Source organism: Cebus imitator, unplaced genomic scaffold (genome assembly GCF_001604975.1).
Source record: "Cebus imitator isolate Cc_AM_T3 unplaced genomic scaffold, Cebus_imitator-1.0 Scaffold227, whole genome shotgun sequence".
NCBI lineage: Eukaryota > Metazoa > Chordata > Mammalia > Primates > Cebidae > Cebus > Cebus imitator.
The window spans coordinates 3,509,092-3,534,407 of record NW_016107542.1 but is presented as its reverse complement, the minus strand read 5'-3'; the positions used below and the strand labels follow the sequence as shown (position 1 = coordinate 3,534,407).

The following is a 25,316-nucleotide window of genomic DNA, read 5'->3' as shown; positions in this document are numbered from 1 at the left end:
TTTCTTTAACAGTGTTTTTAATGCCTAGAATTTCATTGTTTTTTTTTCTTAGAATTTCTATCTCTCTGCTTTTATTACCTATCTGTTATGCATATAACAGATATGCATAACAGATAGGTAATGACAGACATGAATGCTGTCTACTTTATTTATTAGCATCCATAAAATATTAATTGTAGTTACTTCAAACTTCCAGTTGTTCACATTGAGAAAATGGAGGTGAAATTTTTTTTAATTCCCCATTGTTAATTCCAATTTCTTATCACACCGGGTTGAATCCTAATGAATGTTATGTTAGTTCAACAATGTATTTGCCTTTTAGTATGTCTTATAATTTTCTCAATAGGCATAATAAACTTGGTAAAAGGAAATATGGTAATTAGTAAGAAGTGTTGTAATAAAGTGTGGGGGGATTTGAGGCTGGAATTGGGAAGGTGAAAAAAAGCTGAGGAAAAAAATTCTAAGAAGGCTAGCAGGGAAAGGACTGGATCTGGAACCACTGACTTAAGTTTAGTGACAGACCAAAGTATATAAAAGCCCAGGTGAGCCAGGAAGAGAGAGCAGCATCAGGCACACACACACAGCTTGGTAGGTAACGGCAGCAGTTCCCAGAAAAAGGCTGAAGTTTCAGAGTAAAAAAGTCTAGGCCCAGGAAGCTCAGTCTGTTCTTGTACAACCTGCTAAGAGTCTGGGTGCTACTGAGCCAGTTAACCATGCAGAGCAAAGCCAGCTCAATGAAATGCCTTCCGAAATGATCATGTAACAACACAGTTGTGAATGGCTTTGAGGTGTTTTGCAAGAAAACTTAAAGGAGGATCTTCAGCATCCAGGAGAAGCAGGTACTGGGATCTGAAGGACTGCCAGGTGAGAGTTCCTACTCTTGACTAGTTCTGTACTTTCTATTGGTTGCCCTCAAGCTGATAACCAATCAGAATCACTGCTCCCAGGGCCCTACTTTGAAATCTCATTGGCTGCCCACACTCAGTCCGTACTCTCCTATTGCTGGTGCCAAAAGTTTGAACTTTTTATTTGTAACTTGCTGTTATCGAAATGTGTATTCTGTTGCTGCTGGATGGAATGTTCCATAAATATCTGTTAGCTCCACTTGGACTAAAGTATAGTTTAAGTCCAAAGTTTCCTTCTTGATTTTTCATCTAGCTGATCTGTCCAATGTTAAAAGTGGAGTATAGAAGTCTCCTACTCTTAGTTTATTGCAGTCTATCTCTCTCCTTTAAGATTTATTAATATTTCCCCTATATATCTAGGTACTTTGAATGTTGGGTGCATATACATTTACATTTGTAATAATTTCTTGATGAATTAATCCCTTTATCATTAATTAGACTTTGTCTGTTTTTATAGTTGTTGACTTAAAGTCTATTTTGTGTTATAAATATAGCTACCTGTGCTTGTAGTTTCCTTTTGCATGGAATATCTTTTCCCATCCCTTCCTTTTCAGTCTATGTGTGTCCTTAGAAATAAAATGAGTCTCTTATCGGCAGTATATAGTGTTTTTTTAAAAATCCGTTCAGCCCTGTCTTTTGACTACAGAACATAATCAATTTACATTTAAAGTAGTTAATGATGGGTTAGAATTTACTACCATCATTTTGTTAATTGTTTAGTGGTTATTTTGTAGGTTCTTTGTTCTTTTCTTTTTCTCTAGCTCTCTTTGTGATTAGGTGATTTCCCGTAGTGATATGCTTTGATTTCTTCTTTTTTATGTTTTATATATCTACTACAGGTTTTGCCTTGTGGTTACCCCAAGGCTTACATTCATCTCCAGTATGATGAATATTTTCCTTTCTCAAAGGCTTTACCTGATAAAGTTCTGACTAGGACTCATGGCCCACTATAGTATGGACATGAGTTGTTTTTCAAGGAAGGTAAAGAAATTTTACTAATCTATATTAAATCAGCCATTTTAAAAATCCAATCAACAGTTAATTTAACAACATTCATGGATGCGACTGGGAAGCAGGGAAAAGGTGGGGAAATGGAAAATGAAAAAAAGACTTAGAGTCAAAAGACAGAAAAGAGAGAGAAAAAATAAAATTGTATAGGGAAATACTGAGATCACTGATAAGCTGGCACCTGTCGCTTCAGCATCCTAAAACTGACTATTCCTGAGACAGCCCCCGAATGCCCTCTGGTGGCGGGTATTACATCCTTCCACGCCATCATACTAATAACAGCAGCTGTGTGACTGCATAGGTTTCAGTCCCATAAAGTCAGCCCTATACTATACCGGGGTACAATGTAAAGCAAAAACAGACGCCGGCCCTGCCTTCACGAAGGAGGGGGTCTCAGGAAAGAGGTTACGCGCCCACAAATGGAAACAGGTCGATTAAAACCATGAAAGAGAGGAGAGAGGGTTTCTGTGAGGGAGACGAAGCTTCATTAACAACCTGGCAATCAAGAACGGGAAACACATTCCAGGTGGAGGGACCAACACCTTTTAACCTACGTTGTCAGGTAACAGGGATCCTGTGTCCTCACGCTTGGTAAGGAATCTCCTAGTGAGGAAGGAAAGGAAAATGAATCAAAGTCGCGGGGGTGGGGGGCGGTGGCGGGATAGTGAGGGGATCTTTGGCTTTCATTTTAGGAGGCAGGGCCTGCCACCTTCGACCACCTGAGATCCTAGGGCAGGCGCGAAAACCTTGGCGCAGCCAATACGTCTTCCCTTGATGTTCTCGCGAGGCCCCCACGCGCTCGGAATGCCACAGGTTTGTGCGCACGGCTCAGCTTGGCGCAGGCGCAGACAGGACTTTGGTCAGGCCGACCGCCATTGCACAACGCGGAGGACTCGCTTGGCATCGCAGGGATGCTGCGGCTCCTCTGCTTATGCCTGCTGTGGCTTGGACTCTTGCTGGTTAGGTTTTCTGGTGAACCGAGCGACATCAGTAGTGCTAGGAAGCTGTGCGGCAGGTACTTGGTGAAAGAAATAGAAAACCAATGTGGCCACGCCAACTGGAGCCAGTTCCGTTCTGAGGAGGAAACCCCTTTCACACGGTTGATTCCACAGGCCTCGGAGAAGGTCGAAGCTTTCGTCCCTGACCAGCTCGAAAGCCCCCAAACCACTTTTCCGGTCTGGAGTAGAGGCACAAATCCAGGTAAAAATCTGAACTGAAGTTATGTTTGTTCACATCTTATTTCTGCATTTGCTCTGCCACAAGGTAAGCTTCCCCAGGAAGTGGAACTTCTGCCTAGTACACAGCTTTTAAAAAGATTGTAAAAAAGCAGTGTAATGAAAATATACAAAACTTCAGTGAAGCACTTGTTTTTTTTAAAACTTAGAGGAGCTTAAGTGGAAATAAGTGTACATCTGTAAGTCTACATATTTATGTAAGAATGTTGTTCCTTTCTAGAGTGCCCTTGTCATCTGGCAGACTCCGTTTTGACCTTCAAAGTCCACCCTAAATATCATTTTCCCTGTGAAGTCATTATTGACCTTTTCATAGCCAATAGCTACGTTGTCCTTTCTGTCACAGTATCTAGCACATAGTTCTATTAACTATCGTCACTGGCTACAGATTCAGCCCAACTTTGTACAAGATAAAAATGCAGAGTACCTTGTTCAAAAAAGCAGGAAAGGGCAATTAAAATGAAGGTAACAAAATATAAAGCTTTTTTCCTTTCTTGTTCGTATCCCCTGCTGACGTACCAGAAGATAGGCCTGGTCCATTCTCCTATCAGGCTTCATTTAAAAGTTCACGTACTTGTACTTAATTCACTTACAGTTTCAAAGGTGAATTTATTGAGAATTTCGACTACAATAGAACATTTAAACCAAATGCAAGGCCTGTGTGACTGCATCGGTTTCAGTCCCATAAAGTCAGCCCTGTATACCACACCGTGTTATAGGGACTATATAGGGACTATTTCATGCATATTTTTGTCTGAAATGCCTAGCAGATGGCCTAGCACATAGCATGCGTATATTGTGTTGAATTTATAGTTAATACTTTCAAGCAGTCTGCAGGAAGAATATTCTTGTTTCATACTCATTGGTATAATTTTACATGTTCATTGGTATGGTTTTACATTTTGTGACTAACACATTTTAGTCCCAATATGATTTGCCATTTTAAAAGAAATTGCACTTTGTTTATAGCGTATCCATAGGAAGAAAACTATTGCCTTTTACAGTAATTCAGTTGATTTGATTTGGACAAATCTTGCAAAAGTGAAGATTTCTGAAATTAAAGAAATGAGTAAACTATCATGCCAAAAAGAGACCCTAATGTAGAGTACTGAAAAAAGTCAAACAGCTCACATTGTAGGCACTCATTAACTTTTTTGGAATGAATTAATGGAATTTATAAAATCACTGTTGCTAAGAGAATGAAAACTTTTAAAGACAGAAACCCTGAGCCTGTGATTCTTGATCATTTTCAAATCAACCCACATACAAACCTCATCTTGTCCTAATCTTACAATGAAGGAAGTGTCTCTCACAGTCTTCTACTTGTGCTTTAGTTCAGTGACTTTCACACTTTAATGTGCATATGAATCACTTGGGAATCCTGTTAACTTGCAGACTCTGAGTTGATAGGCCCCTGGGGTGGGGCCTGAGATTTTTCATTTTTAACGAGCTCCCAGGTGATGCTGATGCTGCTAGTTGGTGGCCCACACTTCTGAGTAACAAGATCCAGTTTACTGTCTTTTTTTTTTTTTTTTGAGACCGAGTCTCACTCTGTAGCCCAGGCTGGAGTACAGTGGCGCTATCTCTGCTCACTGCAACCTCTGCCTCCGGAGTTCTGGTGATTCCCCTGCCTCAGCCTCCTGAGTAGCTGGGATTACAGGCACATGCCACCACACCTGGCTAATTTTTGTATTTTTAGTAAAGACAGGGTTTCACCATGTTGGCCAGGCTGGTCTCAAACTCCTGACCTCACAATCTGTCCTCCTTGGCCTCCCACAGTGCTGGGATTACAGGCGTGAGCCACCACTCCTGGCCCATGTCTCTCTTTTTAAACTCCTCTTTCTTACTCTTTTCTCCCGGGAGTGCAAGGAGAGCCTTCCCTTTCTGCTTCATATTGGGTGGGCATTTCTCTCACATCAAATACTGTGCCCTCACTACCTATGCTATAATACTGCAGTCAAAATTTTGTTTTCAGACCTCCAAGCTTGAGGTTGTTAAAGAAAGGTTGGAATGCCTTTTCTCAAAATCTGCTCTAAGGACAATTTCCTTAATAAAAATGTTGAACCTTAAAACTCAGCTGATTAATGATTCCTTTGTTGTAGGTATTATTCACATTCCCCTGGAAGAATAAATGTCATTAATTCAATGAGCAGGGAGCTGCAATGAAGCAAGACTTATAGAAAATAAAAATATGTCTGACAATATTTGAAAGTTATTATACCACAAAACCTGTTACTAGGGAAACTAAAGGACAGCTTGCTGAAGTGGAAATAATATGTAGCACTAAAACCACAGTTATATTGAAATATGTAGAGGATGGAAAAATCGATTAGGTTATCAATATGCATTGTATTATGATTTTTAAAATTATTAATCTCTAAGGGAAGATGACATTTATTCTGTCCTGTTAATTTCTGGGAAATAATTTAGAAGTTGCAGAGATGTATGTATTTCTAATATAGAATGCATAATTATGTCATTTTTATATACGAATGTGGCTGAAAAGTTGATAACTTTTTATTTCACTTTTGCCAACAGGACAAGTTGTGTTAGATCAAGTCAGTTATCTGAAATGTTAATATCCTGATGATCTAGTTGAGTCTGACACAGAAAAATATAATTTGGTACACTGCTGTTAAAAAGTGCCATTTTTCAAAGTTATTCATACATAACTTGAGTCTATAATTATGTGCTTCTTGTTAACGGATCCTGAAGGTGTAGGCAGTATCACCAAGACCTACCCCAGAATGTGGCAAGATGAAGTTGACATCATATTTCCAAATTATGACTTAATATTGTGCTTCCCAGATATTAGTGCCAGGTGAAATCATTAATGTTTCAAAATCAGCTTTTCATAATCCATAACCCCTATTCCAGTTAGATTAATCATATTCCCATATTCTTGGTCTTCATTTCACATATTGTTGTGTTTTTGTTTATTTGTTTATGTTTCAGATATCATCATAGCTAGTCTGTAAAGGGCCTTTCTCTTTATACATTAGTTCAACAAATTTTGAGTACCTGTTATGTGTTAGTCATTCTTCTTGGTGCTTGGGATGTCAGAGTAAACAATGAAGGTTCCTACTCTCATGAAGTGTACAGAATAGTAAACAAACATAAGTAAATTATAATTTACAGAAGATGATTGTCCTCACTATTCCCCTTTCTCCACTCCCATTCTCTTCCTCTCATAGGCAGTTGTTATAATGTGTTTATTAGATATTTTTTGTATAAGTTTTTGCAAATTATGCATTCTTTCCTGTGCATATGTTTTTAAGATATATCTAAATGGCATTTAAGATCTGTATCTTATTGTTGGAATGTGAACATTTAGTCCATTGCTTCTAACTACTGCATAATATTCATGTACATTCCTCACATTTTACTGATTTCTTCAGTTATGAACACATAAACTATATAGCCTTGAACTGCTGCCATTGTAAATAATACTGCCATGAACATCATTGTATGTGTCCCCTTGTGGACCTGGAATTGTTTCTGGGATACACACCTGAAGTGGAATTGCTGTGTCATGAAGTATGTGTATGTTTAATTTGCTTGAAGAGTGACAGATTACTCTTTAGAATGACTATACCAATCCTATGTCCTCATATCTATGCCAGCAATTAGCATTATACAGTTACTAACTTTCACCAGGGTAATAGATGTAAAATGGCATTGTATTTTTATTTTAACTTGCTTTGTGTCTGAACACCTTTTCATATATATATCAGCCTTTTGGATTTTCTCTTAAAATTTCCTGTTTATGTATTTTGCCCAGTTCTTGTTGGAATTGTTATTTTCCAATTGATTTGTAGGAGTTAATGAAATATAGATACAATAATAACTAGTTGTTGGTTTTAGGTGTCACAAATATGTTCTCCCATTTTGACATCTGTCTATTGATGTTGCTTGACAGAAAGCCTTTACTTTTCTAATTAGTTTCTAAGTGTTTTGCCTTACGTATTAGAGGTCCTCTTCTGTACCTCTGTTAACTTTACAGTTTTACTTTTCACATTAAGTCCTTAATTATTCTTAGGCCAATTTTTAATTCTTGTCTAGGGAGGAATATTATCTCAGTTTCTCAATAAGTCTTATTTTTCTCTACATAGGGAGCTAGTTTTCTGAACCCTTTCTACTAATTGTTTTTCTCACTAATTTGTGGGATAACCTTTATTGATAAGTTTGAGCTTCCTATTTTATTTAATTGCTCATTTATTTGACCTTGTATCGTTACAGTTTTTGATACTATCACTCTCTAGGGTTTATCTGGCAGGACAAGTCTTCAGTGTTTATTTTTTTCCCTCTAAGATTGACTAAGCTAATCTTCAACCTTTATTCTTTCATATATATTTAAAAGTATGCTTATTGAACTTCTTTTTTAAAAATCCACATGGAATTTTAATTGGGATGCATGGAATATATACATTAATCTGAAGAGGACTGACATCTTTTTTTCCTTCAACTTTTAAGTTCAGGGGTACATGTGTGAGCTATGCAAGTTTGTTACATAGGTAAATGTGTGCCATGGTGGTTTGCTGCACAGATCATCCTATCACCTAGGTATTAAGCCCAGCATCCATTAGCTTTTCCTCCTGATACTCTCCCTTCCTCCAGGCCCTCTGTCTGGCAGGCCCCAACGTGTGTTGTTTCTCTGCATGTGTCCATGTGTTCTCATCATTCAGCTCCCACTTATAAGTGAGAACATATGGTATTTGGTTTTCCATTCCTGCATTAGTTTGCTGAGGATGATGGTTTCCAACTCCATCCATGTCCCTGCAAAGGACATGATCTCATTCTTTTTTATGGCTACATAGTATTCCATGGTGTATATGTACCAAATTTTCTTATCCAGTCTATCATTGGTGGGCATTTAGGTTGATTCCATGACTTTGTTATTGTCAATAGTGCTGCAGTGAACATATGCTTGCATGTATCTTTATAATAGAATGATTTACATTCCTTTGGGTATATACCCAGTAATGGTTTCTGGGTCAAATGGTATTTCTGCCCCTAGGTCTTTGAGGAATCATCACACTCTCTTCCACAATGTTTGAATTCCACCAGCGGTGTAAAAGTGTTCCTTTTTCTCCACAACCTTGCCAGCATCTGTTACTTTTTAACTTCAGTAGTAGCCATTCCAACTGGCATGAGATGGTATCTCATTGTAATTTTGATTTTCATTTCTCTAATAATCAGTGATGTTGAACTATTTTTCATGTTTGTTGGCCATATGTATGTCTTCTTTTGAGAAGTTTCTGTTCATGTCCTTTGCCCAGTTTTTAATGGTTTTTTTTCCTTGTAAATTTATTTATAGATGCTGGATATTAGACTGTTGTCAGATGAATAGATGGCAGAAGTTTTCTCCCATTCTATAGGTTGTCTGTTCATTCTGGTGATGGTTTTTTTGCTGTGCAGAAGTTTTTTAGTTTAAATCCCATTTGTCAATTTTTGCTTTTGTTGCAATTGCTTTTGATGTTTTTGTCATGAAACCTTTGCCTGTGCCTATGTCTTGAATGATATTGCCTAGATTTTCTTCTAGAGTTTTTATAGTTTTGGGTTTTACATACGTCTTTAATCCATTTTGAGTTAATTTTTGTGTAGGGTGTAAGGAAGGGGTCCAGTTTCAATTTTGAGCTTACAGCTAGCCAATTCTTCCAGCACTGTTTAATAAATAGGGAATTCTTCCCTCATTGCTTGTTTTCGTCAGGTTTATCTAGGATTGTATTGTTGTAGGTATGTGGTGTGTGATCTTATTTCTGAGCTCTCTATTCTGTTCCATTGGCCTGTGTGTCTGTTCTTGTACCAGTACCAAGCTGTTTTGGTTACTGTAGCCTTGTAGTATAGTTTGAAGTTCAGTAGCATGATGCAGAGAACCACAGAGATGGTGGCTGCCCCTCCCCACAGTAGCTTTGTCCCAAAGTGGAATCAGAGCTCTGTCTGTACAACCCTGGCTGGAGTGGCTGAAACCTCCACATGGAGGTCCTGCCCTGTGATGAGTAATGGCTCAGTGAGGATCAGGATCCTGCCTAAAGAAGCAGTCTGGCCACAGTCTGCCTAAGTTAGCAGTACAGAGTGAGACTCCTTCTCAAAAAAGAACAAGAAGAAGAAAAAAAGAAGCAGTCTGGCCACAGTCTGGCACGGCAGCAGTATTGTGTTGTGGGGGACCCTTCCTCCTCCAGACTGTTTGGATTCTCCAAAGCTGGGAGGCTGGAACAGCTGAGTTTACCTATGCCAGAAATGGCGGCTGCCCCTCCTCCCAGGAACTCCATTCGTTTCAGGCGGACTTCAGCTTTTGCCCTGGCTGGCTGGAATTCCAAGTCAGTAGGTCTTAACTTGTGAGGTGCTGTGGAAGTGGGATGTACAGCCCCCTTCCTTGGGATATGCATTGTCATATCTCCTGCTTTGCTGGGATCCCGGGGCTGGAGTCTATAAAACTCCTGGGTCTCTGTGTATGTGAGCATCTGCTCTACTGAGACTCCACACAACTCTGTGTATTAAACCCAAGGCCCTAGAGGTATGGGCTCACAATGGGATCTCCTGATCTGCAAAGATCAGGGATCAAAGATAGGATTTCCTGATCTGGGTTTCAGAGATATCTGGGAGAAACTTTGTTTCCCAATCGAGGTTACACAGTCACTCACCACTTCCTTTGGCTGGGGTTGGTGGTTCCTTTGGCTCCCTGCTGTTCCCTGGTGGACCATTGCCCTACCCTGCATTTCTTCATGCTGTATGGGTCAAGCTGTTTGCCTTGCCAGTCCCAGTATGAGAACCTGGATATTTCAGTTGAAGGTACTGAATTCACTCACCCGTTTTATTCCTCTCCCTGAGTGCCACAGATCACAGCTGCATCTAATTGGTCATCTTGTCTCCCCAAAGCCCCTCTTCATGTCTTTATTACATAAAGTTATCCTAATCAAAGTCATGAAATTACTTATATTCTATTCTTAGGATTTTAAAGTTTTCTTTATGGAAACTTACTATATTGTTTGTTAAGTTAATGCTTAATACTTTTTTTTTTTGGTTTTGTAAATACCTGTGAATTATATTTAATAGTGACTTGGCTAGAGAAATGCAATTTTCTTTTTTTCGAGTCTCACTCTGTCATCCAGGCAGGAGTGCAGTGGCGTGATCTCAGCTCACTGCAACCTCCGGCTACCAGGTTTGAATGATTCTCCTGTCTCAGCCTCTTGAGTAGCTGGGATTACAGGTGCGGGCCACCACACCTGACTAATTTTTGTATTTTTAGTAGTGACAGGGTTTCACCATGTTGGTTAGGCTGGTCTCAAACTCCTGACCTCATGATCCACCCGCCTCGGGCTCCCAAAGTGCTGGGATTACAGGTATGAGCTACCATACCCAGCTACAGTTTACTTTTATAGGTTGCTCTTTATCCAGAAACCATACTGAACCATCTTCATAGTTATAATAGTTTGTTGATTCTGTAGGGTTTTTATCATTTGAAAATGATAGTTTTATCACTTTCTTTTTAAACTCATACTATTCTTTTTTTTTTTTTTTGCTTTTTATATAACATAGGCCAGGTCCTCTACCTGTGTTAACTAGCGGTGATAGTGAGACTTGTTGTCTTGTCTTGTTCCCAGGCTTAAAGGGCATGCATTTAAATATCTCCATTAGGTATGTTGCTTGTAGGTTTATGCTATATAATCTTCACTAAGATAAGGAAGCTTGCTAAGAGGTATTTTTTTTTTTTTTTTTTTTTTGGACAGAGTTTCGCTCGTTACCCAGGCTGGAGTGCAATGGCGCGATCTCGGCTCACCGCAACCTCCGCCTCCTGGGTTCAGGCAATTCTCCTGCCTCAGCCTCCTGAGTAGCTGGGATTACAGGCACGCGCCACCATGCCCAGCTAATTTTTTGTATTTTTAGTGGAGACGGGGTTTCACCGTGTTGACCAGGATGGTCTCGATCTCTTGACCTCGTGATCCACCCGCCTCGGCCTCCCAAAGTGCTGGGATTACAGGCTTGAGCCACCGCGCCCGGCCAGAGGTATTTTTTTTTTAATCATTGTAAATAGGGCTGAACATTATTAAGGTCTTCTTTTAGCATCCTTTTGCCTAGTCTTATGATTTTTTCTTTTATTAATTAAGCAAGTACTTATTGGGTACCCACTAAGCACCCAGCCACAATTTTAGAATCTTGGGAATATATCAGTGGATAAACCAGACAAAGATTGAAGGCTTCATAGAGCTTGCTTAAGTAATAAACATGAGTAAATATCAGAAGGTAGTAAAAGCTACAGAAAGAAAAATGGAAAACAAAACAAAATAAGGGAGACAAACAGAGCAAGAATTTCACATGATTCAAGCACATTACATTTATTGTGAACTTTATTACTATTAAATGTAATGTGTAATGAAATAATTATACAACTCACCATAATGTGGAATCAGTGGGATCCCTGAGCTTGTTTTCCTCAAACTAGATGGTCCCATCTGGGGGTGATGGGAGATAGTGACAGATCATCAGACATTGGATTTTCATAAGGAGCATGCAGCCTAGATCCCTCACATGTGCAGTTCACAGTAGGATTCACACTCCTATAACAATCTAATGCTGCCCCTGATCTGACTGGAGGTGGAGCTGAGATGATAATGCAAGCAATGGGAGCAGCTGTAAATACAAATGAAGCTTTGCTTGCTTCCCTGCCCGCTGCTTACCTCCTGCTGTGTGGCCTGGTCCCTAACAGGTCATAAACCCGTTAGGTCCCCAGGGGTTGGGGTCCCCCTGTTTTAGACCATTTTAAAGACTTTGTTTTTGAGTGATGAAGGAAGTCATTAAGATTTTTGAGCAGAGAAGTGACATAATTGACATTTTAAGTGGATCACTGTCTGCTGTGATGAGAATAGACTGTAGAGAAGCAAGAGTAGAAACAGAGAGACCTGTTAGGGAGGGTCTTAGATGAGGATGATAAAAGTGTAGGTGGTGAAAACTGTTATATTCTAGTTATACATGAGCATATTTGATGTGAGATATGAGAAAGAAATCAAGAATGACTCCAAAACATTATTGATTCCAAAGTTTTGTATGTGGAACACCTGGAAGGATGGGATTGTCGTAAATGAGATAGGAAAGACCTCAAGTGGAACACTTTTGGAAGACAGTATCAGTAGTTCAGTTTCAGACATGTTGAACTTGAAAACTTCAGGTGGAGTTTTAAACAATGTTGAATTTGAAACACTGATGTGGAAGTGTTGAGTAGGGAGCAAGGCATATAAATCTGGAGTTTGAAAGAGTAAACTTGTTTGCAGATAGAAGTTTAGGAGTCACAGGTAGATACATAATTTTTTGAGCCATAAGACAGAGGAGATCACCAGAGGAATAAGTATAGATAGAAAATAGTGCTAAGAACTGAGTCCTCAGAAACACCAACATTAAAAAGTTGGGGAGGGAGAACTTGTAAAGGAGATAGAAAAGGGACAACTAGTTAGGTAGGAAGAAAACAGACTGTAATGTTGTGGAAATCAAATGATGAAAGTATCAGGAACAGGTGTATTTGATAAATCAATTAAGATGCAAATGACTTGAATTTGGCAATATGTTTGTGACCTTCATAAGAGAAGTTTTGGTAGAGTGATGAAACAAAAGCCTGATTAGAGTTGGTTTAAGACAATGAGAAAAGAACAAATTAGTAAATATAGAAAACTCTATCAAGGAGCTTTGTTACAGAAAAGAGAAAATAAATACGATGGTAGCTGGCAGGATAAGTGAGGCCAAGAAAAGGGTGCATGGGTTTGTGTGTTTGTTTTATAAGTGGGAGAAAAAAGTTTTCTGATAAGAGTGATTCAGTAGATGTGAACAACTGATGAATACAGAGAGGGATTACTGGAGTAGTATCCTAAAGTTGGCAAGAGGAGATGAAATGTAATACGTAAGTGTAGAAATTGGATTTAGAGTGTATAGTTCATCTGTAGAAATAGAAAGGGAGAGTGTATAGGTGTACGTGTTAAGAGATGAGTAAAATAAATTGGCAAAGGGAGTCAGTGCAAGTTTTCTTCAGATTGCTTCAATTTTTTCTGAAGTAGACAGGAAATCCAGCTGTGAGTGAGGATGGGAGTCTATTAACATGGTAAAGTACATTGATAGATTTTTGTGATCTTGACCTATCCTTGCATTTCTGGGATGAATGCTTTCCTTCTTTTTTTTTTTTTTTAATTTTTATTTTTAAGTTCAGGGGTACATGAGCAAGTTGTGCAGGTTTGTTACATAGGTAAACATGTGCCTTGGCAGTTTGCTGTACCTATCAACCCATCACCTAGCATGCATTAGCTATTCTTCCTAATGCTTACCCTCCCCAACCCCACCCTCTGACAGACCCCATTGTGTATTGTTCCCCTCCCCATGTCCATGTGATCTCATTGTTCAGCTCCCACTTATAAGTGAGAACACGTGGTGTTTGGTTTTCTGTTTCTGCTTTAGTTTACTGAGGATAGTGGCTTCCAGTGCCATCCATTTTCCTGTAAATGACATGATCTCATCCTTTTTATGGCTACATAGTATTCCATGGTATATATGTACCACATTTTCTATATCCAGTCTATTGTTGATGGGCATTTGGATTGAATTCACGTCTTTGCTATTGTGAATAGTGCTGCAGTGAACATACTCATGCATGTATCTTTGTAATGAAATAATTTATATTCCTTTGGGTATATACACAATAATGGGATTACTGGGTCAAATGGTATTTCTGGTTCTAGATCTTTGAGGAATCGCCACACTGTCTTCCACGATAGTTGAACTAATTTACATTCCCTCAACAGTGGGAATTAATTCCTATTTCTCTGGAACCTCAACAGCATCTGTTGTTTCTTGACTTTGTCATTCTGACTAGTGTGAAATAATATCTCATTGTAATTTTGATTTGCATTTCTGTAATCAGTGATGTTGAGCTATTTTTCAAATGCTTGTTGACTGCATGAAAGTTGTCTTTTGTCTGTTCATGTCCTTTGCCCACCTTTTTTTTTTCTTTTGAGATGGAGTCTCACTCTGTCACCCAGGCTGGAGTCTCACTCTGTCATCCAGACTGGAGTGCAATGGTGTGATCTCGGCTCACGGCAACCGCCACTTCCCAGGTGCGAGCAATTCTCCTGCCTCAGCCTCCCATGTAGCTGGGACTACATGCGTGTGCCACCTCACCTGGTTAATTTTTGTACTTTTGGTAGAGATGGAGTTTCACCACGTTGGCCAAACTGGTCTCGAACTCCTGACCTCAGGTATCTGCCCATGTAGGTCTCCCAAAGTGCTGGGATTACAGGCATGAGCCATTGTGCCCGGCCTGCCCATTCTTTAATGGGGTTGTTTTTTCTCATAAATTTGTTTTAAGTTCCTTGTAGATTCTGGATATTAGACCTTTGTTAAATGGATAGATTGCAAAAATTTTCTCCCGCTCTGTAGGTTATCTGTTCACTCTGATGATAGTTTCTTTTGTGTGAAGAAGTTCTTTTTTTAAATTTTTTTTTATTATCCTTTAAGTTCTGGGGTACATGTGCAGAACGTGCAGGTTTGTTACATAGGTATACACATGCCATGGTGGTTTGCTGCGTCCATCCCCCTGTCATCTAGATTAGATATTTCTCCTAATGCTATCCCTCCCCGGTACCCCCATTCCTACTATCCTTCCCCTGCACCCCACCCTCTGACAGGCCCTGGTGTGTGATGTTCCCCTTCCTGTGTCCATGTGTTCTCGTTGTTCTACACCCACTTATGAGTGAGAACATGCAGTGTTGGTTTTCTGTTCTTATGTCAGTTTGCTGAGAATTACGATTTCCAGCTTCATCCATGTCACTGCAAAAGACATGAACTCATCGTTTTTTATGGCTGCATAGTATTCCATGGTGTATATGTGCCACATTTTCTTTATCCAGTCTACCATTGATGGGCATTTGGGTTGGTTCCAAGTCTTTGCTATTGTAAACAGTGCCACAGTGAACATGCGTGCTTATGTCTTTATAATAGAATGATTTATAATCCTTTGGGTATATATCCAGTAATGGGATTGCTGGGTGAAATGGTATTTCTATTTCTAGGTTCTTGAGGAATTGCCACACTGTCTTCCACAATGGTTGAACTAATTAACACTCCCACTAACAGTGTAAAAGCGTTCCCATTTCTCCACATCCTCTCCAATATCTGTTGTGTCTTGTCTTTTTAATGATTGCCATTCTAATTGGCATGAGTTGGTATCTTAATGTGGTTTTGATTTGCATTTCTCTAATGACCAGTGATGATGAGCTTTTTCTCATATGTTTGTTGGCTGCATAAATGCCTTCTTTTGAAAAGTGTCTGTTCATATCCTTCACCCACTTTTTGATGTTTTTTTTTTTTTCTTATATTTGTTTAGGTTCTTTGTAGATTCTGGATATTAGTCCTTTGTCAGATGGGTAGAAAAAAAAAAAAATTTACTGTTCTATTGGTTGCTGGTTCACTCTGATGATAGTTTCTTTTGCTGTGCAGAAGCTCTTAAGTTTGATTAGATCCCATTTGTCTATTTTGGCTTTTGTTGCCAATGCTTTTAGTGTTTTAGTCATGAAGTCCTTGCCTATGCCTATGTCTTGAATGGTATTGCCTAGGTTTTCTTCTAGGGTTTTTATGGTGTTAGGTCTTATGTTTAAATCTTTAGTCCATCTGGAGTTTATTTTTGTATAAGGTGTAAGGAAGGGATCTAGTTTCAACTTTCTGCATATGGCTAGCCAGTTTTCCCATCACCATTTATTAAATAGGGAATCATTCCCCATTGCTTGTTTTTGTCAGGTTTGTCAAAGATCAGGCGGTTGTAGATGTGTGGTGTTATTTCTGAGGCTTCTGCCCTGTTCCGTTGGTTTATATCTCTGTTTTGGTACCAGTATCATGCTGTTCTGATTACTGTAGCCTTGTAGTATAGTTTGAAGTCAGGTAGTGTGATGCCTCCAGCTTTGTTTTTTTGTTGTTGTTGTTGTTGTTAGGATTGTCTTGGCTGTGCAGGCTCTTTTTTGGTTTAAGGTGTTTTTTTCCAATTCTGTGAAGAAAGTCAATGGTAGCTTGATGGGAATAGCATTGAGTTCTATAAATTGTATTGGGCAGTATGGCCATTTTCATGATATTGATTCTTCCTAACCATGAGCATGGAATGTTTTTTCATTTGTTTGTGTCCTTTCTTATTTCCTTGAGCAGTGGTTTGTAGTTCTCCTTGAAGAGTTCCTTCACATCCCTTGTTAGTTGTATTCCTAGGTATTTTATTCTCTTCGTAGTGATTGTGAATGGGAGTTCACTCATGATTTGGCTCTCTGTTTGACTGTTATTGCTGTATAGGAATCCCTGTGGTTTTTGCACATTGATTTTTTATTGTGAGACTTTGCTGAAGTTGCTTATCAGCTTAAGGACATTTTGGGCTGAGACAATGGGGTCTTCTAAATATACAATCATGTCATCTGCAAATAGAGACAATTTGACTTCCTCTTTTCCGAATTGAATATGCTTTATTTATTTTTCTTGTCAGACTGCCCTGGCCAGAACTTTCAATACTATGTTGAATAGGAGTGATGAGGGAGGGCATCCTTGTCTTGTGCCAGTTTTCAAAGGGAATGCTTCCAATTTTTGCCTAATCAGTATGATATTGGCTGTGGGTTTGTCATAAATAGCTGTGTTACCTTGAGATACATTCCATCAATACCTAGTTTATTGAGAGATTTTCGCTTGAAGGGCTGTTGAAGGCCTTCTCTGCATCTATTGAGATAATCATGTGGTTTTTTTCTTTGGTTCTGTTTATGTGATGGATTATGTTTATAGATTTGCATATGTTGAACCAGCCATGCATCCCAGGAATGAAGCCGACTTGATCGTGATGGATAAGCTTTTTGATGTGCTTTTGGATTCTGTTTGCCAGTATTTTATTGAGGATTTTCACATCAGTGTTCAACATGGATATTGGCCTGAAATTTTCTTTTTTAGTTGTGTCTCTGCCAGGTTTTGGTATCAGGATGATGTTGCTCTCATAAAATGAAATAGGGAGGATTCCGTCTTTTTGTATTGTTTGAAATGGTTTCAGAAGGAATGGTACCAGCTCCTCTTTGTACCTCCTTTAGAATTTGTCTGTGAACCCGTCTGGTCCTGGATCTTTTTTTGATTGTTATGCTATTAATTTCTGCCTCAATTTGAGACCTTGTTATTGGTCTGTTCAGGGATTCTGCTTCTTCCTGGTTTAGTCTTGGCAGGGTGTAAGTGTCCAAGAATTTATCCATTTCTTCTAGATTTACTGGTTTATTTGCATAGAGGTGTTTGTAGTAATCTCTGATGGTAGTTTGTAGATATCCCCTTTATCATTTTTGATTGCATCTATTTTGTTCTTCTCTCTTTACTTTTTTATTAGTCTGGCTAGGGGTCTATCTATTTTGTTGATCTTTTCAGAAAACCAGCTCCTGGATTCATTGATTTTTTTTGAAGGGTTTTTTGTGTCTCTGTCTCCTTCAGTTCTGCTCTGATCTTAGTTATTTCTTTTCTTCTGCTAGCTTTTGAATTTGTTTGTTCCTGCTCCTCTAGTTCTTGCAGAAGTTCTTTAGTTTTATTAGATCCCATTTGTCAATTCTTGCTTTTGTTGCTATTGCTTTTGATAATTTTGTCATGAAATTTTTGCCCATACCTATGTTGCAAATGTATTGCCTAGATTTTCTTTTAGGGTTTTTATAGTTTTGGTTTTACATTTAAGTATTTTAGTCATTGTAAGTTAATTTTTCTATATGGTGTACAGAAGGGGTCCAGTTTCAGTGTTCAGCATATGGCTAGCCAGTTCTCCCAGCACCATTTATTAAATGTGGAATCCATTCCCCATTGCTTGTTTTTGTCAGGTTTATCCAAGATCAGATGGTCATAGATGTGCATGCAGCCTTATTTCTGAGGTCTGGAACAGAAATTTCATTGGTTTATGTGTCTGCTTTGTAACAGTACCATGCTGTTTTGGTTACTCTATCCTTGTAGTATAGTTTGAAGTCTGGTAGCATTATGCCTCCCTACAGCTTTGTTCTTTTTGCTTAGGATTGTCATTGCTGCTTGAGCTCGTTTAGTTTGATATGAATTTAAAATAGTTTCTCCTAATTCTGTGAAGAATGTCAATAGTAGTTTAATGGGAATAACATTGAATATATAAATTACTTTGGGCAGGATGGCCATTTTCACAATATTGACTCTGTGAATGTGAAGTGTTTTTTGTTTATATCCTCTCTGATTTCCTTGAGCAGTGGTTTGTAGTTCTCCTTGAAGAGGTCCTTCACTTTCCTTGCTAACTGTATTCCTAGGTATTTTATTCTCTTTGTAGCAATTGTAAATGGGAGTTCATTCATAAATCAGCCCTCTGCTTGCTTGTTCTTGGTGTATAGGAATGCTTGTGACATTTGCAGATTGATTTTGTATCTTGAGACTTTGCTGAATTTGTTTATGAGCTTTTGGCCTGTGATGGTGTGTTCTAGATGGGGTGTCTACGTTTGCATGTCATCTGCAAACAAAGACAACTTGACTTCCTCTCTTCCTATTTGAATACACTTTCTTTCTTTCTCTTGCCTGATTGCCCTGCCCAGGACTTCAAATACCATGTTGAATAGGAGTGGTGAGAGAGGGAATCCTTATCTTCAAGGGGAATGCTTCCAGCTTTTACCCATTCTGTATGATATTGACATAGGGTTTGTCATAAATGACCCATATTATTTTGAGGTATGTTTCTTCAACACATGGTTTATTGAGAGTTTTTAACAGAAGGGATGTTGCATTTTATAGAAGACCTTTTCTGCATCTATTGAGATAATCATGTGGTTTTTGTTTTAGATCTGTTTATGTAATGAATTACATTTATTGATTTGCATATTTTGAACCAGCCTTGCACCCCAGAGATGAAGCTAACTTGATTGTGGCAGATAAGCTTTTTGATGTGCTGCTTTATTAGGTTTGCCATTATTTTACTGAGGATTTTTACATTGATGTTCATCAGGAATATTGGCTTGAGTTTTCTCTTTTTGTTGCATCTCTGTCGGGTTTTGGTATCAGGATGATGCTGCTCTCATAGAATGAGTTAGGGAGGAGTTCCTTTTTGATTGTTTGGAATAGTTTCAGAAGAAAGGATATCTACTCCTCTTTGTACTTTTGGTAGAATTCAGCTGTGAATCCATCTGGTCCTGGGCTTTTTTTTGGTTGGTAGGCTATTTATTACTGCCTCAGTTTCAGAACTTGTTATTGGTCTATTCAGGGATTCAGTTTCTTCCTAGTTTAGTCTTGGCGGAGAGGTATATGTCCAGGAATTTATCCATTTCTACTAGACTTTCTGGTTTATTGGCATATAGGTGTTTATAGTATTCCCTGATGGTTGTTTGTATTTCAGGGGCATCAGTGGTGATATCCCCTTTATCATTTTTATTATGTCTATTTGGTTCTTCTTTTGTTTCTTCTTTGTTAGCCTAGCTAGTGGTCTATTTTATTAATTTTTCCAAAAAAGCAGTTCCTGGACTCATTGATTGTTTGAAGGATTTTTCATGTTTCTGTCTCCTTCAGTTTTGCTCTGAGCTTCATTATTTCTTGTCTTCTCTAGCTTTGGAGTTTATTTGCTCTTGGTTCTCTGGTTCTTTTAGTTCTGACATTAGGGTGTCCATTTGAGATCTTTCTGCCATTTTGACATGGGCATTTAGTGCTATAAATTTCCCGGTTAAGACTGCTTTAGTCATGTCCCAGAGATTCTGGTACATGTCTCCTTGTTGTCATTGGTTTCAAAGGACTTCTTGATTTCTTAAAATCATCATTTACCAAGGAGTCACTCAGGAACAGATTGTTCAATTTCCATGTACTTGTGTGGTTTTGAGTGAGTGTCTTAATCTTGAGTTCTAATTTGATTGTGCTGTGGTCTGAGAGATTGTTATGATTTCAGTTCTTTTGTACTTGCTGAGGAGTGATTTACTTCCAATAATGTTATTAACTTTAGAGTAAGTGCCATGTGGTGCCAAGAAGAATGTATATTCTGTTGTTTAGGGTTGGAGCTTTCTGCAGATACCCATCAGGTCCACTTGATCCAGAACTGAATTCAAGTCTTACTATCTTGGTTAGTTTTCTGTCTCAATAATCTGTCTCATATCAACAGTGGGATGTTAAAGTCTCCCATTATTATTGTGTGGCAGTCTAAGTTTCTTTGTAGGTCTCTAAGAACTTGTTTTATGAATCTGGGTGCTCCTGTATTGGGTGCATATATATTTAGAATAGCTCTTACTAAATTGACCTGTTTACCATTATGCAATGCTTTCCTTTATCTTTTTTTTATCTTTGTTAAAGTCTGTTTTGTCAGAAACTAGGATTGCAACCTTTGCTGTTTTCTGTTTTCCATTTGTATGGTAAATTTCCCTTCATACTTTGGGTCTATGTGTGTCTGCATGTGAGATGAGTCTGTTGAATTCAGCACGTCAATGAATCTTGACTCTATCCAGCTTGCCCTTTGTGTCTTTTAATTGGGGAACTTAGCCCATTTACATTTAAGGTTAATATTGTTGTGTGTGTGAATTTGATCCTGTCATCATGATGCTGGCTGGTTATTTTGCAAACTTGTTTATGTAGTTGCTTCATAGTGTCCACTGGTCTATGTACTTCAGTGCATTTTTGTAGTGGCTGATCATGGTTTTTCCTTTCCATATTTACTGCTTCCTTCAGGAGCGCTTGCAAGGCAGATCTGGTAGTGGTGAATTCCCTCAGAATTTGCTTGTCTGAAAAAGATTTTATTTTTTATTTGCTTATGAAGCTTAGCTTGGCCAGACATAGTATTCTAGGTTAAAAATTCTCTAAGAATATTGGCTGGGTACGGTGGCTCATGCCTGTAAATCCCGGCACTTTGGGAGGCTGAGGAAGGTGGATCACCTGAGGTCAGGAGTTTGAGACCAGCCTAGCCAACATGGCAAAACCCTGCCTCAACTAAAAATACAAAATTAGCTGGGCATGTTGGTGCATGCCTGTAATTCCAGGGACTTGGGAGGCTAAGGCAGGAGAACCCCTTGAACCTGGGAGGCAGAGGTTGCAGTGAGCTGAGATCTCACCATTGTACTCCAACTTGGGTGACGAGTGAAATTCCATCTCAAAAATATATATATATACACACATACATATATGTACATATATGTGTGTGTGTGTGTGTTTATTGGCCTCCAGTCTCTCCTGGCTTGTAGGGTTTCTACTGAGAGGTCTGCTGTTAGTGCGATGGGCTTCCCTTTATAGGTGACCTGGCCTTTCTCTGTGGCTGTCCTTAACATTTTTTCCTTCATTTTGACCTTGGAGAACTGGTGATTGTATGTCATTGGGTTGATCTCATGGAGTTTCTTAACTGGGATTCTCTGGATTTCTTGAATACAAATTTTGTATTGTGTTCAAAATTGTTGGCCTGTCTTGCTAAATTGGGGAGATACTCCTGGATGATATCTTGAAGTGTAATTTTAAACTTGTTTTTGTTCTTCCTGTCTCTTTCTGGTACCCCTATCAGTCATAGGTTCAGTCTTTTAACATAATCTCGTAGTTCTCAGAGGTTTTGTTTATTCCTTTTCCTTCTTTTTTTCTCTAATATTGTCTGCCTGCTTGCCTTATTTCAGCAAGATAGTCTGCAAGCTCTGATGTTTTTTCTTCCACTTGAACTGTTTAGCTATTGATACTTGGTTTGCATTGTGAAGTTCACATGCTGTTTTTCAGCTCCCTCAGTTTGTTTAGCCTCCTGTGTAAACTAGTTATTCTTGTTAGCAGCTCTTGTAATGTTTTCTCATAGTTCTTAGCTTCTTTGCAATGTGTTAAAACATACTCCTTTAGCTCAGGGAAGTTTGTTATTATTCGTCTTTTGAAGCCTACTTCTGTCAATTCATCTATCTCTGACTCATCCCAGTTCTGTGCCCTTGCTGGAGACATGTTATGGTCATTTGGAGGAAAAGAGGCATTCTTGCTTTTTGAGTTTTCAGCATTTTTGCATTGATTATTTCTCATCTTTATGGGTTTATCTGCCTTTGATTTTTGAGGCTGATGACCTTTGGAAGAGGTTTTTGTGGGGTGTTTTTTGTTGATGATGTTGCTCTTGCTTATTTTTGTTTTAGCAGTAGGGCCTTTCTTCCATAGGGTTGATGCAGTTTGCCGGGAGTCCATTCCAGACATATTCACCTGGGTTTCTCTCGCCCCTGGAGGTATCACCAGTGGAGGCTGCAGATCGTCAAAGATGGCAGGCTGCTCCTTCCTCTGGGAGCTCTGTGCAAGGAGGGCACTGACCTGATGCCAGCGGAACACTCCTGTTGGGAGGTCTCATCCAGTTTGGAGGAGTAGGATCAGGAAACCCACTTAAATAAGCAGTCTGGATGCCCTTTGGTGGAGCTGGTGTGCTCTGCTAGGGGAAATCCCCCTCTCCAGAGCCAGCAGGCAGTAAAGACTAAGATGGCTGATCCACTGTAGCACAGCCACCCCTCCTCTTAAGAGTATCTTCTCAGGGATATTAGAGTTATATCCATAAACCCTCCACTGGGGATGCCAAAATTCCCACAGAGAGGCCCCACGCTGTGAGGGGGAATGGATTGGAGCCCCACCTAAAGAAACAGTCTGGCCATGAACTGTCCCAGCCATTGTGCTGCGCTGTGGGGAGTTGCTCCAAGTCCAAACTGCGCTGGCATCACAGTAGGCGAAAATGGTGGACTGGAGACACAGTGATGGCAGCTGCCTCTCCCCATAGGAACTGGGGGTCTCAGTGCCTGCTTAAGCGCCGCCCACCCAAGCAGCCACCTTGCGATTGCACGGCTCTGTGCTTGGAACCCAAGGCCTTGGTGGTATGGGATCATAAGGGGATCTGATCCCCAGGTTGCAGGGGTTCTTGGGAAAAGCATGCTTTTCAGGTAGGGGTAACACCATCCCTCACTGTCTCTCTTGGCTGGGGAGGGACCTGCCTTTGCCCCATGTGGCTCCCAGATGGGCCTTCATGCCACCCTGCTTTTCAAACCTTGCTCTCTGTGAGTCACACCAACCTCCTAGTCAGTCCCAGTGAGAGAATGTTGGTGACTCAATTGAAGATGCAGAATCCATTTGCCATTTTCATCCTTTTTGATGGGAGCTGCGGGTAAAAGGGTTTTTGTTGTTGTTGTTGTTGTTTGTTTATTTTTGTTTTCATTTTGAGACAAAATTTTGCTCTTGTTACCCAAGCTGGAATGCAGTGGCACAATCTAGGCTCACTGCAATCTCTGCCTCCTGGGTTCAAGTGATTCTCCTGCCTCAGCCTTCCAATCCAATCTCCTGGGATTACAGGCATGCACCACCACACCTGGCTAATTTTTGTATTTTTAATGGAGACGGGGTTTCTCCATGTTGGTCAGGCTGGTCTTGAACTCCTGACCTCAGGTGATCCTCCCACCTCGGCCTCCTAAAGTGCTAGGATTACAGGCATGAGCCACGGCACCGGTCCAAGCAAAGGTGTTTCTCTTCAGCCATCTTGGCTGTTCCCCCAAACCCTTTTTTAATATATTTGTAAAATATGCTTATGGATTCAGTTAACTGATATTTAGGAGTTCGAAATCAACATTTGCAAGTGAAATTAGTTTTTAAGGTTTTATAAAAACTCATTGCTTTTTTTTTCTTTTTTTAAAAAATATATATTTTATTGTATTTTAGGTTTTGGGGTACATGTGAAGAACTTGGAAGATTGTTGCATAGGTACATACATGGCAATGTGGGTTTGTTGCCTTCCTCTCCATCACCTATAGCTGTCATTTCTCCCCATGTTATCCCTCCCCAACACCCTACCCCCCGCTGTCTCTCCCCTACTTCCCCCCACACAGACCCCAGTGTGTGATGCTCCCCTCACTGTGTCCATGTGTTCTCATTGTTCAGCACCTGCCTATGAGTGAGAACATGCTAGTTTTGGAATAAAGGTTATGCCAGCTTCATAAAATGAGCTGGGCAGCTTTTGCTCTTTTTCTGGAACAATTTGTATGTGATTAGAATTTACTGTTCTTTAAAAATAAGTGGAACCCCTCTCTAAAGTCACCTATATCTGTTTTTATTTTTTGAAGGCAATAACTATGACTACCCTTTTCATTTCTTTGAATATTGTTGGTACATTTAGGTTTTCTATGTCACTGTATACAAATTAAGACATCTTGTATTTTTCTAGGAATTCATCCATTTCATCTTGATTTTTAAATATATAAGCATTCATAAAATTTATTTTAAAACTTGGCTCTATCTACTTATTTCTCTTTTTTTTCCGACTGTAATTTGTTCGTTTCCATTCTTTTGTTCCTCCTTAGTCTGAATAGAGATCTACCTTATTCTTTTAAACAAGCAACTTTGTAATTAAATGTTATTAAAGAGTGCTCTAATAGGCCTCTAACTGCAAAGAGCATAGATTCACCTAAATAACCTCAAGGTAAAAGGGGATAGTAGTTATAAAACAAACAAGATATAGAAGTTGACTTAGAAAGACGTTGGAAAGCCTGAGGAATCATACTAGCTCCAAAACAAAAAAATCTTCTGTCTTTCTCTCTGTGAATCTTTTCTTTTCTCAGTATTTATGTTCCTTTGTTCTTTAACTTGTCATGACAGACCTCATAGAATCCTTTTAGCTTTGGTTCTGACTCATTTTTTTCTCATTACTTCTTAGTTCTAGTTTCAAACTGAGGAAATCTAATTGGGTTGATTCATGTTTTTCACATGATGTGGATTTCTGGCCATTGTGACAGATGGGTTTCTTTGGGGTCAGGTGCCAACCTCCAGTTTGTTCAACCATGGCTACAGGGTAGAGTCACATGGTTCAGAACATGGCTGTGTAAGAACTGGCTCTACAGTGGAGGCTATTGGCAAATATGTCCTCTTGGGGCTGTAGATGAGCAAGGGCCATAATGGAAGTCCAGTAAGTCTTCAAATAATTACATTCTGGAATTATTTTGGTTTCTAGTATTCAGTATCGCTAAGTGAATTAAGAGCAGTATAACAGTGACAATGAGTTTATTGTACCTAGAGCATATTACTATTTCTCTATTTCTTTATATTTTAATAAAGAACAAAATGGTTTTTACTGCTCAGTTATAAGATGTGCATAAGAAGACAAATGATCAAATTTGAAAATGAGCAAAGGATTTGAACAGACATTTCTCCAAGAGGATATGTAATAAACATATGGAAAGATGCTTAACATCTTTAGCCA

At 39.2% G+C, this 25,316-nt stretch overlaps 1 protein-coding gene across 1 annotated transcript in view; it reads left to right on the top strand.

The window, feature by feature from the left end:
• Nucleotides 1-2,793: 2,793 nt before the first annotated feature.
• Nucleotides 2,794-25,316, top strand: part of INSL6 (insulin like 6) — a 30,279-nt gene continuing 7,756 nt past the window's right edge. Inside the window, exon 1 of the mRNA XM_017496994.2 lies at nucleotides 2,794-3,113. Coding sequence (XP_017352483.1) covers nucleotides 2,825-3,113 — 289 coding nt within the window. The 5' untranslated portion in view covers nucleotides 2,794-2,824. The remainder of the gene's footprint in view (nucleotides 3,114-25,316) is intronic.